This window comes from Pygoscelis adeliae, unplaced genomic scaffold, assembly GCF_000699105.1.
Source record: "Pygoscelis adeliae isolate BGI_AS28 unplaced genomic scaffold, ASM69910v1 Scaffold175, whole genome shotgun sequence".
Taxonomy (NCBI): domain Eukaryota; kingdom Metazoa; phylum Chordata; class Aves; order Sphenisciformes; family Spheniscidae; genus Pygoscelis; species Pygoscelis adeliae.
Window position 1 is genome coordinate 2,071,795 of NW_008824941.1, and position 18,035 is coordinate 2,089,829.

At 37.3% G+C, this 18,035-nt stretch overlaps 1 protein-coding gene across 1 annotated transcript in view; it reads right to left on the minus strand.

Moving 5' to 3' along the window:
• Positions 1–18,035, minus strand: part of PARD3 (par-3 family cell polarity regulator) — a 412,448-nt gene that overhangs the window by 221,320 nt on the left and 173,093 nt on the right. Inside the window, exons 6-7 of the mRNA XM_009325558.1 lie at positions 3,606–3,697; positions 835–918 (exon numbers count right to left, since the gene is read on the minus strand). Of these exons, the coding sequence (XP_009323833.1) occupies positions 835–918; positions 3,606–3,697 (176 nt within the window). The remainder of the gene's footprint in view (positions 1–834; positions 919–3,605; positions 3,698–18,035) is intronic.

An 18,035-nucleotide genomic window follows, 5' to 3' on the forward strand; every position in this document is an offset into this window, starting at 1 on the left:
AAAATACAGTATACTTAGAACATGCATCACCAAAATAAAATTTGCTTATATTCCTGAAGAATTATCATTTTTTCAACATACTTAAAAGCTTCAAATCCACCACTAATTACCACAAAAGTTAAGCTATTTTTCTGAGACTATGTTAATGACCCTAAATGCTAAAACTCTACTTTAGCAAAGTAAGCATTAGAGATGATGCATTCTGTTTATTAATATAATCCCCCAAACGATATCTTTAATGTAAATTACTTTCTTTACTTTTTTTTTTTTTTGGTAATCATTCAAACCTCAGGAGTTCCAGCTTGTCATATAACTAAAATGGGTTCACATTCCCCAAAACCAGAACATTTCAACTGGTTTTGCTACTTCATTTTAACCCCAACAGATGGGTCGACACTAAATATCAAAAGCATGATGATTGTTTTCTCTTCCACTAGGATGCCTCTGGTTTAGACTCCTGCTGTTATTTTGGAACTTGTGGCTCTAAACAGTCAGCAAGGAAATGTTGCGTAAATATCCACCTGAACTAAAGCAGCATATTATAATTTCTAAGAGTCCAAAAGGAAACGTCCTTATAATTCAATTTCCCATGAGATCACAACAGAACCTCTATTAAAACCCCGCAGTTCTAACTCATTTTAAGCAGTGCCTTTCCATTATAGAGTCCATTCCAAGTACAGTCAGTAAACTTGCATTTCTTCCGGTCAGTGAGACTGCCTTTTGAAAAATATTCAATACTCTACAGAAGGCAAAGGCACACAATACAAAAGTTAACACAACTAAGATAAAACACAGCAAGTTATGTTTCAATTAAAATCCTACACGATACATTACCTTCCACCTCGGGCACTGAAAGGCACTACATGGATTCCCAAAGGCCCGCCGTCGTTGGAGACTTCTACGAGCTTTACCATATCACTGTGAGACAATGATGAATGAGGGAATATGAACATGTACCGTGAAGGAACCAAAAAACCCCACACAAACATACACAGAAAAATAAAATCATTCCAGAAATCAAGTCATGGTGATGAAAGCATTGTTGAATACTACGTACCTGAAGATTAATCTGATGGCATGAAAAGAGATCAATCATCAAAAACAGTTCAATTAATAAAACAAACAAAAAATTAAAGAAATTCTTTGTAAACTTAGTTTGCTATATAAAAATAGGTATCATCATTGCATGCAGTTCTTCTAAAGTTAAACTGTTTTGACTGCCAAGCAAAAATACCTTAAATACCACATACAATTTTTCCTCAGAAGCCTAAAAGCACTAGCATGCTTTATTTTTTATCTTAGGGAGAGCCCACTCTAAGCCTTAGCATTAGCTTTTACACAACTACCCCTTAATCAAATGAGGATTATTAAATATTTAGTTTATTAAATTCTTACGGTTTTGAAACACATGAGTTTGTTTTATTGTAATTCCGTGTCTTTTACTGGAAGCTTGCCATATCTATATGTCCTTACTAGGCAAAGTTTCCAAAGTAAGATTTAACTAGAACATTCAAAACCAACCAGACGTCCTCCTGAAGCAACTATGCATCTAGTTTTCAATTATACTTTTTGCTGTAGAGAGGGGAAAAGTGAAAGAGGAAAGTACAGGTTCAGAAAGAGACAAGCAAAAACTCTAGAAATAGATTTGGACCAAATCTACTGATGCATTTGAAACATGCCCACATCTGGAAGGGTGGAATATAGCCCATAAACCATAAAGAGTTATAAATACCCAAATGAGAAAATAATACATGAAGGCCAAACTTCTCAGTAAATCTGGAAGTGAGAGATCTGAACGAAAGCCACAATCTAAATTTGTGGCTTATGCCTCTCTCTAGTATTACATACTTCTTCCATATTTCCTGGCACTACATATATACACACAGATCTTTGAAAAGCTTGTTTTTCATAAGCGTACAAATCAAATTTAATCTAGAAATGGAGCAAAGAGCAAGACCAATGCCCTATGATAGCAGTAAAAGATTTTCTACTTTCTTCAATAAGCTCTTGATCATATGGTGGCCCATCATGAAAGCTTGCCGCGCTTACTCTGGATTCTGAGAATAACCAGACCACATATTGTTAGGAAGTCAACAAAAATCCTGCAGTTTGTTACAGTTTGTTTTATATTTCTTCTACATTAAATTTTTTAAATATATTTTTAAGGTAGCCTTTACGTTTGTTGTATGCCTCAATTCATGTCTGATTTTTTTAACTTATTTTTTAAACACCACAAATGGAAGGTCTCTATCCCTGTTGCCACTGTTTAGCTCAAGAAAGTATTGCAACAATAGGAGAGCTGAGAGACGTCAGCCAAAAACGTGGTATTCTTCAGACCTGGACCAATGTTTTAAGACTGACAGCATTACAGCATTTGGTAACATTCTCTGTCTCAGTTTCTGTATAGGCTAACTTGTTCTACTGCTTGAGTCAGTTAACATTCCTTTTTTCCAAAATACACACTTAAGGTCTAAGCACTCATTTTTCTTACGCTTTTTCTTCAAAAAAATCCATCCCAAATTCAAACGCTAAACTCTATAAAACGGAAAACAAAATTAAATGATCCCTTCCTAAGACAGATTGTTTCAATTTTGGTTCCTGATTTTCTCAGAAGTTTGGGCCAACTACTTCAAACAAACATACAAAGAAGTATGATATCAAAACAGAAAAGAATGAAGTAGCTTATGATGAGAAGTCAATAGGTTGCTTAAAAGCAACACCAAGAAGCATTAAATTTGACAGAAGTTCTGCAAACTCTATTTAGCAAACAGCATTTGGAATTTACAATGTAACAGATTTTGTAAATGGAACAGAGTAAAACTCAGCATGTATTGCCTAATAGATGTCACCATGATCTTTATCTAACATTTAAACCCTCTGCACCTAATTCATAATTTAATCCAGAAATAATAGGAGCAGAAAATTTATTTTTATTTAAAATTTAAGTTTAACCAATTTAAAAGGTTTAAATTAAGGGTAGAAGGCATATATTCTCATTAATTCCATAGTGAGGTATGAATCAGCTCTTTGCAATGAAATGCAGAAGGTCAAGCTTGCTGTATCTCGTGATGAAATAAAATATCCTTTATTGAGTTTTTTAAAATTAGGAAGAGCTTCCCAGTCCTAAACAACATCAGTTTTGATCCATTCACAAAGTACAAGGTTTTTGACCACACAACTTACGTGACCCCCATGCATATCTTCCCAGTAGACTGTGAACTGGTGACAGGAATTAAGATTCTCCCTTTTGAAATTTTCGCCTGTTGATCTATTTGTGCTAGCACTGACCCTATTCCTTCTGTCAAGTTTTCAGAGTTCCATCAAATAAGCATCTTCTTTGAGGCAGAAAATCTACTGTAGCATCAAGCACTTATAAATGTCAAGTTTCCAATGCTCATCTTTAACACAGGCTTTTTAAACTGTTTAAAATCTCTTTTAAAAAGGTCCATGAAGCAAATTGTTTAAAACCAAAATGACACATGACCTAAAAAGGACTGCCCCACTTTCTCAAGAGCAGTATCACTCATATTATTCTGAGTTTTTTGCTAGTCTATGTTCAGTTTCAAGACTCATCGCTAAAACAATGTGTTCTGCCAGTAACTTACTCCAGGGAAAAATTGGTAGCATTCTCCAAACCAGTGTCTGCATGTCCAACAGGCTCAACTCTGCTGTTGTCGTCCTCTGTTCGATCTTCATCCTAGATATTAAAAAAAAAAATCATTTAAGTCTAGGTTAATAGGTTAATTCATTTTAATAATGTCATTTTACCATTTTCAGATTATTGGGGTTACCACGTGCAGTGGAAACGTGTGCTTCCACAACTACAAAAATCTTTTCTGTTGCTGTCTGAAACTGTTGTAAATTGTTTTTTGTCACTTTATACATTTTTGTAATGATATTTATAGTTTAGTCAGTTTTATATCATAATTTTACTACAGTTATAAAAGCCACGCTACAGAAGCTATCACAGCCAGCATTTTTTTAAAAGGTTGACATGTAAAAGCACAAAAGCAGCTGACGGTCAGCAGTGTTTGGGCAAACTCCTTCCGCGCTCTCTCTGGGCAGGTTACTGGGGACTCGACTGAACACACAAGGCAGCTCACTGAGGCTCATTTGCAGAGTTAAAAACAGTATAAGAAAGTGCAGCTTGTATAATTCCGTAAAGTACCAAGACCTCTTTAAACATTTTATCACGGGCCTTTATTAATAGCATGCCAGAAAGGCTGACATCAAAGAGTTACGTGAGGCTCTAATGCTAACCAATTGATTTTATTTTTAATTTGACTTTCCAAAAAGTACATACATTATTCACCAAATGTATAATTTTAATGTCAAAGTTGTGAATGCTGTACTTTCAAATTTAGATCAAGGTAATTCAAGGACTACCAGTAAGAAGATCTAAAACCATTCTTATACCTGTGTTACTCATTAGAAGCTTATGCTTTTAATTACCCGTGTGACCAAACAGAAAATATTATAAAGTGTGAACAGTAGGTTTCAAACACGCACTGAGATTCTAGAGCCAGAGCCATCAGGTCAGTAAAATAATAAGTGATAGGTTATGAGTTTAGCACACAGAGTCAGACAACATATTAAATTATTGAAGAGATATTAAAGGCAGGCAGAGGCAGTTGGTAATGTCCAATTGACATTTCCACTGAGAATCTGCAAAAGCAGGAGGCTGGATGCATCAGGCTTCCATGGGCTGTGGATATGCCTTGTGCATCCTGGATAGCAGCGCGCTGCATGAAGCCAAGCTACTTGAAGATTGATGATCCTGTGTTTTGAGAGGCTTTAATATGCACTTCTTCGTCATCTATCACTGTTAAGCACTAGGCAAGTAATACATTTCAAAGGTTAACCAGCATCTTGAACCTGCCTAGAACTGCATTATGAATGTAAACAAGAACTCAAAATAAAATATTTTCCATATAGTAAAAGTTGCTTATAAACCCAATATAAAGGATAATCCATATAATTCATAAATATGACATAAGCTAGTGTTTACATTTCTATATTTACAGATTTCAGCTGAAGTTCTATATGTACCTCTGCATAAAGTTTAAAAATAAATATTCAAATCTCCATCACAATTCTAACAATACACGCAAAAAGGTGGAAAATCAGAACATTCAGAGTTGTTTCACATTAAAAAGAAGTGTTCCACCTTGTTTCATACAGCATCTTGCAGATCACTGTTGCCATGGGTTTCCTGTTTTGAAGTTAGGGACACTGGTGATTGTAGAAAACTACAATGTAAGTATTTATATTGCACTGAAGCTATTATCTGCAAGTCTAAACTCAGAGTTGCTGATGAAACACAATTTTGAATCTCAGCTATGATAAAAGGTCATCACAAATGAATGCGACTTTCTTAATACAATGTTTTTGGCAATTTTCCATGTGTGGTCTTTTCAAGCAAACATACAATAAGTATATACACATGTAAGAAGAGACTGAAATAACATCCTACCTATTAGTAGATATGCCTCTTCTAACAAACAGATGTCTGGCTTCATGCTGTGTCATTTTAGCACACATCTATGTATGTACAATGTAAGCAGCATTTACCTAGTACCACTTGGATCCTACACTTTACCATCTTTCAGCCCCACAAGTTTATCCCTTCGCTAGTTTAAAGTATAGTCAGTAAACAAAACTCCCCTTGCCCACTCGTCTTTGCAGCAGTCCTTCGGACTTGCTCTTGATAGACCCACTTTCAGTGCCCTCCTGGGATACAGCCCACCGTGCAAGATTCGAGCTAAGTCCTTGTGGAAATCCTTCTTTCCACCACTTCCCAGCTCTGATAGTATCTTTGCTCTCCTTCCCAGAGCCTCCTAATGTCAGCTCACACTTAAGCCTCTCCACTTGTTGCACGTCCCGTTTTCTTTCTTTCAGTCCCACCTGGTGGTCCAGAGGTTTATTCTTTCAAGGGAGGAAGCAACCCCCTGCCTGATCCCGAGCGCAGCCAGGACGAAGGCCACAGCCAACTTACCTGCCTCCTGCCTATACCGTATCCTTTAATATTAGGATATAACACATCAGAAATTGCAAACCAAAAGCTATGTAAAACAGATGCTATCTGGCACCATCACATCTACTTTTTGTGCCTTTTGTATGGAGAATTATAAACACAGCAAGTTTTGGAACCAGACTCACTGTCAGTTATCCAAGCAATTAAGAAACAGCAGCTCCCACACGCCTGTGTCTGGCTTTTCCAGGACAGCAGACAGATTTGTATCAAAAACATGCATGTGCCTGTAAATAGGTGCTTAGAGGAGGAATCACAACCCTAATGAGAGCACTATTGCCATAATCAACAGATGTATGATGTATCCTTTTAAAAATCTTTAATATTACAGTAATCAGGCTCTCTTTTCTTCTCAAAATAACACAGATTTTGATTTACATTGACGTGAACGGAGAGAAAAATTGGACACCTGCAGAGGGATTTGACTTAAAATTCTGATTTACTAAGAAAAGTAACTAGCTGTGAAAATCTCTGCATCAAGCAATTATTTCTTTATTTGGAAAGTAGTTTTCTTCTGAAAGGCAAATTCCACCTGGATGTGCTATCATGAGGTATAACGAGGAAAAGGACATTTAGAAGAGCAAGAAAGCTTCCAAGAACCTAGAGGGATATTATTGCAGGTATTTCTCAGAAATGACTGATTTGAGCAAACTCCCAAACTTGTAAGGTTTCTTTTCTCTCTATAAAAACACCGATTCCTGCTATATCAAAAGATGCAGGTTTTAACATACAGCCACTAAAGACTGAATGGTATTTTTTTCCAAAATCGAAATAGAGTAATTAAAAGATCATTTCATTTTTACAGCACAGAGGAAAATTTAAAGCACCTCTTCCAATGTACTTCTACATATCCTGACATGTTCAGTGTAAAATTCCCCCAATTCCCTTTTGCTGAGATGACTCAGCCAGGGCTTCTCACCCGGGCCTCGCTGCGCCACCGGACACGGATGTCACTTTCCATAAAGCATCCATGCCATCTGTCATGTATTTAGGCTACTAATACAGAGATTAAACAACATAATGACAACTTTGAACAATGGCATCGAACAGAAAGGAAACTTCTTGAAATCTGTTTTAGTTAGTTTAAGAGAACTAGGGATTTCAAAGAGTTATTCTTACTTTTAAATGGATCTGTACAAAATTCCTGTCTTGTAAGTTAAGTTTGTGCAGAGGTACACAGTAGCAGATTGTTGCAAAAAATTTTAAAAAATTGCCATTGTTCTAAAGATAAAAAAAAATTCATTATTGTTCTAAGTTCTGTAATAAAATTAATGACTCAAAAACTGAAAAAATTATCTTAACTGCTCAAAATGGGCTATTAGTGCTAGCAGTTCTGCCTATAAAAAGGTCCATTTCACAGTCCACCTGCACAGCGTTAATGAAATACATATGAAAAGTTGCCAATTTTTTTGTATTTTTGAAGAAAGTTTCCCTATCGCCTCTTAGGATTACAAAATACTCAGAGTTAAGAAATGTTAGCAGTACACTTGCCAACAGAACCTTATTCAATATATATGAACCCAGACAGTCCCTTTAATTACATTTTCTGAGATTATTTCTGAGTGAAGACTGCCTTGTGTCATTTCCGAAGCTCAAAACCAGCCCTGCCTTTCCTTTCTCACTGGACATTTTATCTTTCATTACCGAAATATCAGCTCCCGTGTCTGATTAATCCACAGTCTACTGTGGATTACTACTACTGGTAGTCTACTACTACCATTCACTACTTCATCTTCAAAAAAGCACTTTCCCACTCATCTCTGCTGTTCAATACACTTCTAATGAACTCCCCCAAATCGTAAGCAGAACTTCTTCACATTCCCTCATCTTTTGACGATTACCTGCAGAAAACTCAATAGCAGCCAGGGAGTCTGAATAAAGTTAGTGCAGTCACTTAAATTCCTACATGTTTCATTTGTGCAGTCTTTATTTCTAGGCGCCCGGTCTGAGAAAGTGTCGATTACAATCCACTTCAGCCAGACACGATGGGAAATGGGCTCTGAAGGCATGTAAGGGTTATGTATAAATCTGTCTTCTCTGAACACTTAATCCCATCTCTCAAATTCAATAGCAACATCTCCATTCTACCAATAACTGAAAAAAAATGGGAGTAAAGGTGTTTGGCTTGGGTGTTGTTTTTTTTTTCAATTCGGAGGGATATAATAATTATTTCATTATTGTTCAGAAAGTGATTGGGTATTTTAGTGATAATGGTTGCATGAAAGAGAGTAACTCTGCTTTCAAATGACTTGAACGCTCTATGGCAAGGTCTGCTACTCTGGCCAACACAAGAGAAAAAACTGATGGGTCACTTATTGTGTAAACAGCAACTGTGTTGTGCACTGAGTAAATCCAAATTAACATTAAAGAAAGGGAAGCTGTAAGTAAAGTTTATCGTAATACACGTGTGCATGGAGCTGTGCTAAGGTTTCACCACCGACCTCCCTTCTGCACGTTTTCCTCATTCACTTCTACAACCTGCAGTGTTAAACTCATTCCACTTGTGTCTCTACCTGCACCTCCAACACCAACTAGGCTCCCTTTCCCACACCTGTGCCTTCCTGCCCTGACTTTGCTGTCAACCCACACTCAATTTAGAGAGCTTAATCCTCCACCTTGTCTGAGTGCCGGGAAGGGGATTATGGAAAGCCAAAACACCCAGGGTACCGATGCTCAGCATCTGCACCCGGCCCCATCCTGCAGCAAGCACAAGCCGGCATCACAGCCGGCTCAGCCCCACTGCAGAGCCCTCACCTGAGAAAGCATGCTCAGCCACTCTGAGATTTAACGTATCCAGTGAAAAGAGAAAGTCTGGGAAATTTAGCTGTAAACTGTAGTAAATCTGCCTGCATTGGACACAATCAATTTTTTTTCCTGACTTGTGAAGTTGTCAACTGAACAAGAGATCCAGCCTCAGCAGAAAAGACGGGCTGACACAGGTACACAAGAGCTATTCAAAGGAACCCTCTTTTAAAACATAATTAAACCTGTTTTGTACTTTTACTAGTCTGCAGAGTAACTGCAGCAAAGTACTTTCGTAGGGGGTGGATGTTCTCATACAACACTTTCAGCATTTTTACTAGCATTAGCAACAGAAAGCGGGGTCTTGAAATGGCAAGCAATTGCAACCGTCAGGGTAAACAGGCAGAGCGACCAGTGTGAGCAACATACGATAAATGTATCAGTCATACACCCCTCTGCAAATGAAAGCCTGTCAATACACAGCCTCCGTGTTTTGGAAGAAGAATTCAAGCTTGTTTGTTTTCTAGCATTTAATTTTTTTATATTTTAGCGTAGTGAGTGAAAGTACTGTAAATACCAAACAGAAAGGAACAGTATATAACGTCCAACAGGTGCTTTAGATTTTAGAGTAGGACACATTATCAATAACAAAAAGCTCCTGAAAGACTGCGCACCAGTATTTTTTTCCCCAGGCAGGACACAACAGAAGTAATGCTTGTGTTATTAAAATATACCCTTCCCTTCATCTTTCCCTTTTTATTCTCTTGCACTTCTCTGTAATGATTATGGAAGAAGAGACCGTATTTGCTATTAGTCTCCTGGCAGCCGTGTTTTATAAATGTTTATTTGGTCCTTGTAACATAAAGTAGGTTCTCTCTCTGTATGATCAGACTTGATAGAAAACAGCTCCTAAGGGACCTATTTTCCTGTGTCTTAACTAGCACAAATATACCAGCGTCAGGCTTTTGTGCTAATGTTCGCACTTCTTGATTAACCAGCCAAATCTCCAGAGAATGGCAATTTTCAATCAAATCTGAAAAGCAGTTACAAAGATCACATGGGGAAAAAACAAAAGTTATTGAATAAAAAAATAGAGTTTCTCCCTCTTGAACACATACAAATGCACAAATAATTAGGTGAGAGCTTTGTGTAATCCACATCAGTCCTATACTAGGTGCACTGCTATTATCAGTAATCCAGAGAGAGAGAGGAACCTTACATTAAATCATCATCCACTTAAACAAGAAAAAACACACAAAAATTTAAATCTTTTTTTTATATATATATATATATATATATGAGAGTGAATATTCTCCTTACATCCCAGTCATCCCTATGTTATTCACATCCTTGTGCAGGATGGTCATCCCCCATTTGGAAATGGCAATATTTATATAGTTTCTATATGCCTCACTACTCTAAAATGAAATTTGCCTTACTTAGTCAAATCAGTGAATAGACATCATATAGACACCGAGGAGCACAGAATGGAAAGGATTTCCCAGGTCTCTGATGAATATCAAATTCATCCCCTGCTATCACAGACAATCATCTCTTATTTCCCATTTAATAAACTGATCAAGCTGAGCCTTAAAACTGGTTGGCTGCATGATGGCACTATTTCTGTTGTGAAGTGCCTTGAAAGAAAATGTTTTTAAAGATTTAGAGGGAGATGTATTTGATTTCCCAATGTCCAAAAAGCAGAACACCAGATAGCCAATGAATATAATTTGATACCACCTTCCTTTGACAAACCTATACGACACTTTGTTCAGTTTTGACTAACTAACATTTTTTCACACCTAATGAAAACTACCATTTTTTCACGCCATATTAAAAGCCTTGTAATACTAATAAAAACTGAGCAAGCTCTATAGTGTCTCAATTATTTTGTAGCATATATTAGTTTAGAGGTTTACTGAAGTCCATAGTCTTTAGGGGCTCAACAACCTGCAATACGTCACTGAAATCACACACATACATTCTGTAATAATTTGGTGGCACACACCTCTATCGCACAGCTAGCCAGGCTAACGGCAGGAGCACAACACAAATACTGCTCGTCCATTTAACTGAGCTTCCACTAAAAAAGCTTTTTACTAGATGATGCTGCAGTTAATTCTTTTTTACACTAGGCACTGCAGACGGGACTGAAAAGTGCAAGAGCCTTTTGCGAGTTTTAGTAAGTTAGACAAAAGGTTTTCTTGCTAGTGAATTTAACTTGAGACATTTTGCCGGTTCTGCTTCTTTACAGTAAAGAAGATCTTAGACGTGACCTTACAGTGGTAGCTTGCCAACAAACAGCATGAAATGCATTAAAACTCAAAGGGTTTTTTTGTTGTTGATCGAACATGTTTGTTAATTAATGTAGCCGAATGGTCTATGCCTACCAGCAGAGAAAGAACACCGAGGAAAAAAAAAAAGAAAAAAAAAAAGAAAAAAAAAAGAAAAAAAATCGCACCCCATTAAGCAACTCAGCAATCCCATAGAAGGGAAACGGCACAAAATGGGATCTGATAGAGAAAGAAAACCATACTAATGTCTAAAGGAACACTGATTCTCAAGCATTTCACAATGTGCATTAAAATCATATTTCATAGACTGTATTCATTGTTTGAGTGAAAACTACAAGATTTGTTTTCCCCAGACTGAGGGCATCCCACTCCAGACCGTTTCAGTGACTTCTCCAGGACTACTGACAGCCCAAGGCGGGAGGCAGAGGGAGGAGGTGTGCTGTAAACTGATAGCTACTGTAACAGATCCATACATCAAGGTTCCTCTACAGATGGCAAATATCAAATGGATAACATAAATATGTAGCTGTTCCCACCAGATCACATTTAAGGGACATTTTAAAGAAGACTCAAGGGTTATCGTAGGACAACAACTATTTCATGGTCAGCCATTTTGCAACAGCTCTAAGTCCACAAATAACATGCATCACCATAATACTCACAGCATATTAGAAAACAGTATAATGATGATAATTCAGTGCCCTAAATTTCTGCTCATTGACAAATGGGTTAAACTGTTGCCAAATTGAACCTGATAACACCTTGATGATCTATTTCTTATATCAAAGAGAGACTTAAGATAAAGACAACATTGGGTCCTTTCTTAATTCCTACACTGACTTGCTATACGATAGTGGCAAAAATCACTTAAAAGTGCATTTCTCTATTAATATGTTGGGGATAACACTTCATGTTTGCCAAGACAAATAAAGATAAGACTCTTGAATACGACACTTTGAAAAGCAGTAGTATTAAAATGTATCTTAATTATCTCAGCAGCAGCTTAGGATGCTGAGCCACAAAACACCTCCTCTTGCTCAAAAATACCAGACGAGTTTCACCTCTTCCTCTTCTTATCACCTGGTAACAATTGCAGCCCATAACCTATTTTTTAAACATTTTATTAGATGCAAAGTATCTGAAGGATTACAAAACTCAAGACATTTCATCACGTAAGGAATTTGTGAGACAGTTCACTTACAGAGCGACTCATAAACAAAACCAACCACAGCTAACGGGAATAGCCAGAAAAGGTTAGGCATGACCAGGCAGGGCATCCCAGTGCTAACACTGCCGCCTGTTGGGGAGTCCACTAAAATGAGTTTTTAAAAAGCAATGTGATGATAGAAAGTCAACTGGAAGATTAGATGCGACAAGAAAGTACTAACCTCTCATGTGCTAAATATTTGAAATAGCATGGACACTCTCAGTATTAACCAAAGCATCTAAAGAGCCTTCTGAAGATCTGATCAATAACAAATTATAGATGTGTCCACTGAATTACAAAAAGAAGTACTTATCTCAGAGACCCATGTACAACTGTATCAAATTATCTCAAATTGATTGTTGCCTTAAAAATAAAATGGGTTCATTTTGTGTAACTGCCTAGTTACAGTTTGTATTCTGCTTTCTGTTTTTCCTCAGGACCCAAAACATATCTGTTTCACAGGCAAAAGTCTGTGCTCTTTGTTTGTTTTAAATAAGGCTTATCTGCAGACTATTTCCATGTTCAAATCTCTGAAATTTTATACTCTTGTCATATGATTCACAGACTGACATATAGACCACCAGGATCTGCCAGTCTAAAATAAATATTAGGGTCCGTATTAAATACAGATTCAAAGTCATACTTTGATGTCAGAATCATGGGAAATATTTTTAATGGAAATAGTTATCAGCTTTATTTGAAACGAGGCTACAATTATAGGTCAATGTATAACCAAATTCCCCTGCAAAGTTTAGCCCAAAGGCCAGGCCTGGTTTTGTGCAGGCTCTTTTATCATTTACCTTGAATAATGCAGGAATTACCTCAATTACAGAGACATCCCCACATGGTGAGCCAACATGAGTGTGGCACTTGCCACACTTCTGGTTGATGACTTCATATACCATTTATTTTCCCTTTCATCATGTTAACTGATACATACATATGCGTCTATATATCACCACCACCCAGGTTAACTCACATAATACCTACATATATTGAGAAAATTGCCCCTGCATTGGTAGAAGATGCTTTACTTGAATTATTTCACAACAGGAGTGATTTTTACAAAATGGAGTCATTTTCTTGAAGAACTTGAGTTCTTCCTACTCCACAATTCCAGGATATACAGATCTGGGATTTCAGGACCAGCAAAGAACAAAAAACTAACATTCCTTTTATATGGAGAAGTTGATGTTTATGGAAGGAAAAAAAAAAACCCCACAATGTACTTCTAACATGGAGCGTTACTATGGCATCCAGGAAATATATATATATGCTTCTAAATATACATATGCATTTAGAAGGCCACAACAGCAAAGACATTATTTTGTTCTTAAGGTAAGAAAAAAAAAAAATTACATGGCAGTGCTACAACTACAGTGTGTTTGTTTTTTCTGTTGAGTAGTCTAAAGTAGGTCAAGGTAGGCACATCCATTAGTTCTCCTATAAATAGATCCACACTGAGTTCACCTGCTTGTAACTAATGTAGAACAACATAATTTTAAATACTTTTTTCTTTAATCTGACAAGTTAGCTTATTCTGTATATAGACGTTAAAAAAAAAAAAGAAGTCATTAAGTACTGCATGATTTTTAAAAGCCAAAGAAATGACAAAGGATACATGAAATTGGGACACACACTTCTTTCCCCAGCAGAAAACCAAATGTACATGCCTCCACCTATAAGTTTAGAGATCTGAAAGACTTCTGCAGAGATGTATTATAGATGAGTCACATAGTTTCCCCTTGATATCAAGACAAAGGAAAGGAGAAAATTCTGCATAAATCACTTCACATTTTCCCTGTAATGCTCCTGAATATATTATTATTCACCTCACCTTTTCAAAGACCGTGATTTTCATCCTTCTGAGGATTTTTTTCTTTTTTTTTTAAGATACAAAAAGCATTTCTTATTTAGCAACTTGAATTTGTCATTAGGCAATTTTCAAACAGGTCTCATAGCTCTTTTATCCTTATTCATTTCTTTTTTCTTTTTTAATCTGAAATAGTCCCTTGTTGCTTGATTTGCAGAGCTGTATTCGCACAGGAGGATTTCACTAGCTTCAGCCAAGTACAGAACAGTCCGATCCCCTCGAGTACTGAATGTAGGAGTCAATTTAGAAGCAAGCTAAAAGTATAGCACTCTGTTCTCCGTCACACAAAACATCATTTTACTCACACAGGCATCTTAATAACAAAATTCAATTCTGGATATTTTTCTCGGCATGGCTCAGGACTGTTTAGAGATGACATCAGAAAGCTTATTGAAGACTTGGCTTTTTAAAAATTCAATTAAAATATCTGTCTTCAATAAGGTAAAAGTCCCTACATTGGTGGGAGTTTAAAGTTAGCATGTATTCTTTAACTTCGAATTCATCTAATTTAGGAAACATAATGTTCAAAGGTTTTGGTTTCACGTTACTAAAAATTACCATGTTAATTTTGCCGAAAGAACTAGAAAAACATAATTATACTATTTTATCATCTTGCTTAAAGAAAAGTACACGGGTTTCCTCTCATTTAGACAGTGATTTATCTTCAGGTCTCATTTGCTAGGATTTGCTAACATATAGCTTCAATTTTTGACATTTTTGAATCAAATTCCTACTGCTGGAAAGAAAAAATACCTACCTATCTGTTTTAAAGGTCTTTTATGTTACACACCACATAGATGGACAAACACACCTGAGCTAAGCTTGCATAGCTTAGAGTTAATTCTTCCCGTTTTGGCTCTTCCTCCCCTATAGGAACAAAACCAGGCAAGGTCCCGGCCCCAAGTCCCAGGAGAGGAAGATCCCCAAGGGAGCCCTGGCACCGCAGTGACAATGTGGGGCACCCAGCCTCGCCGCAGAGGCACAAGGCACCCAGGCCGGCTCTTGTCTCCTGTGCAAAGTTTGAGTGATGAGATTTTACCATGTTGCAGTCTTATCTTTTACTTCTCTTTTGCCAAATTGCACAGTTGCATGCCACTTTTTGCTTTACACCTCATCCTTCACCGAGAAACTCCACTAAAATTGCTTCAATTGAGTTTCCCTGTTATGCCATAGCATTTTCTTTTTTGGTCTTCTGCACAACATGGATTTTACCTTAGGCACCAAACAAATTCACCTTTTTAATAACAGAAAATACTATAGCATTTTTCATTGTTCTTTGCTCTATTTGTTCTGCTGAAGTCAACGTGAAAAACAATTTCCAACTTCTCAGTAAATGCTTCATTTACGAATGCTCCATTCCAAGTGCCTACAGGGTTACAATCTGGTCTATGACAATTTTATTAATTTTTTAATCAAAAGCATTAAATCAAATTTAAAATAAATAGTACTCAGTACTTCTGTAGTACCCTCCAGCACAGTACAGCAAAAGCGCTTCATGGACAATAATGGCTTTAGCTTCACTGCACCCTCAGGAAGAAGATTAAAAGTTATTCTCCAAATTCTTTCTTTATTTGAGGAAACTGAGGCACGGAAGATTTCTTTCCATATTTTTGAGGTTCATCTCCAGTCTTAGATACTTTCAGTTTTGGGTGATCCCTCTGAGATAGCTAAAAAGCCTTACTTTCAGAAAAATGTAAAATACTCGCATGTATTCCTGAAGTGAACCAAAAAGGACAGAAGCTAAAATGACACTTTAAAAATAAAATACCACTAAGCAAATTTCTGAAAACATAAAAAAAAATCTAGACTCATCACTGCAGACAGTAAAGTCATTCCCTATCCAGGGCAACAAACAGCACCACAGGCCCCGTTGTGCCTGGCCCCCACAAAAGGAGGCTGGTGGCTGGAGGGAGGCTGTGGAAAGCACCAGTTCCCTCGGAGCGGTTTGGTCCTGAGCCCGCACCAGTATGCACACACTGCTCATTGTCACGCAAAACTCTTGCACGACATGCGATGAAACATGATCAACAGCCAAACTGCATCATCATCACCACCTCACTAACTATGCAGGGACACCAAAGAAGACCTCTTGTCTAAAACGTACTGAGGAACAAAGTGTAGGACCATCACACAAGTGCTAGAACCACAGCTCCAGAAGCACTCTGCAAATTAACTATAAGTTATACAAAAAGGAAGGCATTTAAAAAAAAAAAACTCATTTAGTGCCATTTGTTGCACCAGAACAGGTACCAGCTTCTCAATATAATTCATTTTTTAAAACTTATTCTCAGATAGAGACCTTATTTTACTTTCTGATTCTTTCCCTTCCTTTTTCGCCCCAAGTCAGAGCAGTAGGGACTGAATTTAGCACATGTGATGGACGTGCAGTATTTCCAAGCAGTTGTATTTCCATTGTGTTGCCCATAATAATATCTCAGCCTGGCGTTTCATTATCCCGCAAGGCCAGCACAAACCACAGATGTGGTCTGTTGAAAGCGGCAGTCCTATCTTTTCCCCTCCCAGATGGTCATGTTCATCACTGGATCCCTCTGTCCACCTTCTCCTTTCTGCTTATTCAAGCATTTGTATCATTACACAAAAGATCTAAATTAAAATTAATGTTTAATAAAAACAATTTTAATTGGTTACGTTTCCCAGGCTGGTCCAGTTCAGTCTAATTAACAGTCTCATAAAAGCTTAGGGAGGCACAAGGGAGGAAGCAAAGCATGGCCAAGACTGCTTCTTTCAGCAGCAGAGACGACTTAAAATGTCTCTAACACTGTGGCCTCAGACTGTTGTTTTGAAAGGATATAATTCATCTGCAGTTTCGCATACAGCTCAAGGCATTCTTTTCAACATTCAGTAATTTGCACTGCTCTATATCCAATCTCAGCCCTCTTCTATTGCCTCCTTCAAAATCCTACCTATTTTCAACTAATCTAAATAATTGTGTCTTGTTCACTAAAGTTGCCGTCTCAGCACTCTCCCTCTTTCAAAACCAGCAGGCTTTCCAGGAATAAATCCCTCTTGCCCTTGTATACTGCTGACCTATTTCCTATAATTTGTTTTTTTCTCTGCCAGTTTCTAACAGCAGAACTTCATTTGTCACAACATAAATAGTTACCTAAACAACTTCATACAAATTACTCAAATTCCACCATCTTCCTTAGATGAGACCAAATTAAAAGCATTGTTGTACCTCTGTCTTAGGTGCTATAACACTCTTTTAAGGTTAACGATAGCATTTTTGGGAACAAAAGTCAATAAAGAACCAGAACAACTTGTGTCAATTAGGATTAAAAGGAGGTAGGCACTGTTAAACCCCACCTTTAAACATTCTGATTTTGACATAAGGTTTTCTTAGTCGCCACTTAATCCACTATAGGCTAGCTAAAGCCAAGTTGAAAGTTTTGAAATGTACAGGAACTTGTTATCAATTTCGCACAAACCACAATCAAATCCCAGACGAGCCAGCCAATGAAGCTCGTCCAGTCTACGGCCTCCTTGAAGAAATGTTTATTTTGCTTTAACTCTTCATACCTATTTTCTGAAACTGGAAAAAAACTACTTTTAGGAAACCAGGGGAAAGCAAGCACTATTATCCTACCATTCTGAAGCTTTTTTCTTCAAACTAAGAAAGGAGAGCTTGAAGAAACCTGAAGAACAAGCGAATGCTGAAGTTTCAGTAAGAAGCAACTTTAGAAATCAAACTGCACCAAACGCTTCTTCCACTGCATCCCTGGGCAGGATCTTCAGGCACTTCCACTTTCCAGTTTCACAGAATACACCAGTTTCAGACTAACTAGCTGGGCTATTCTAGTACCCGTTCTCTCATCCTTGGGAAGTTAGGTCTGACGTCATTAGGACTGGAGTGTATTTTGTACTTCC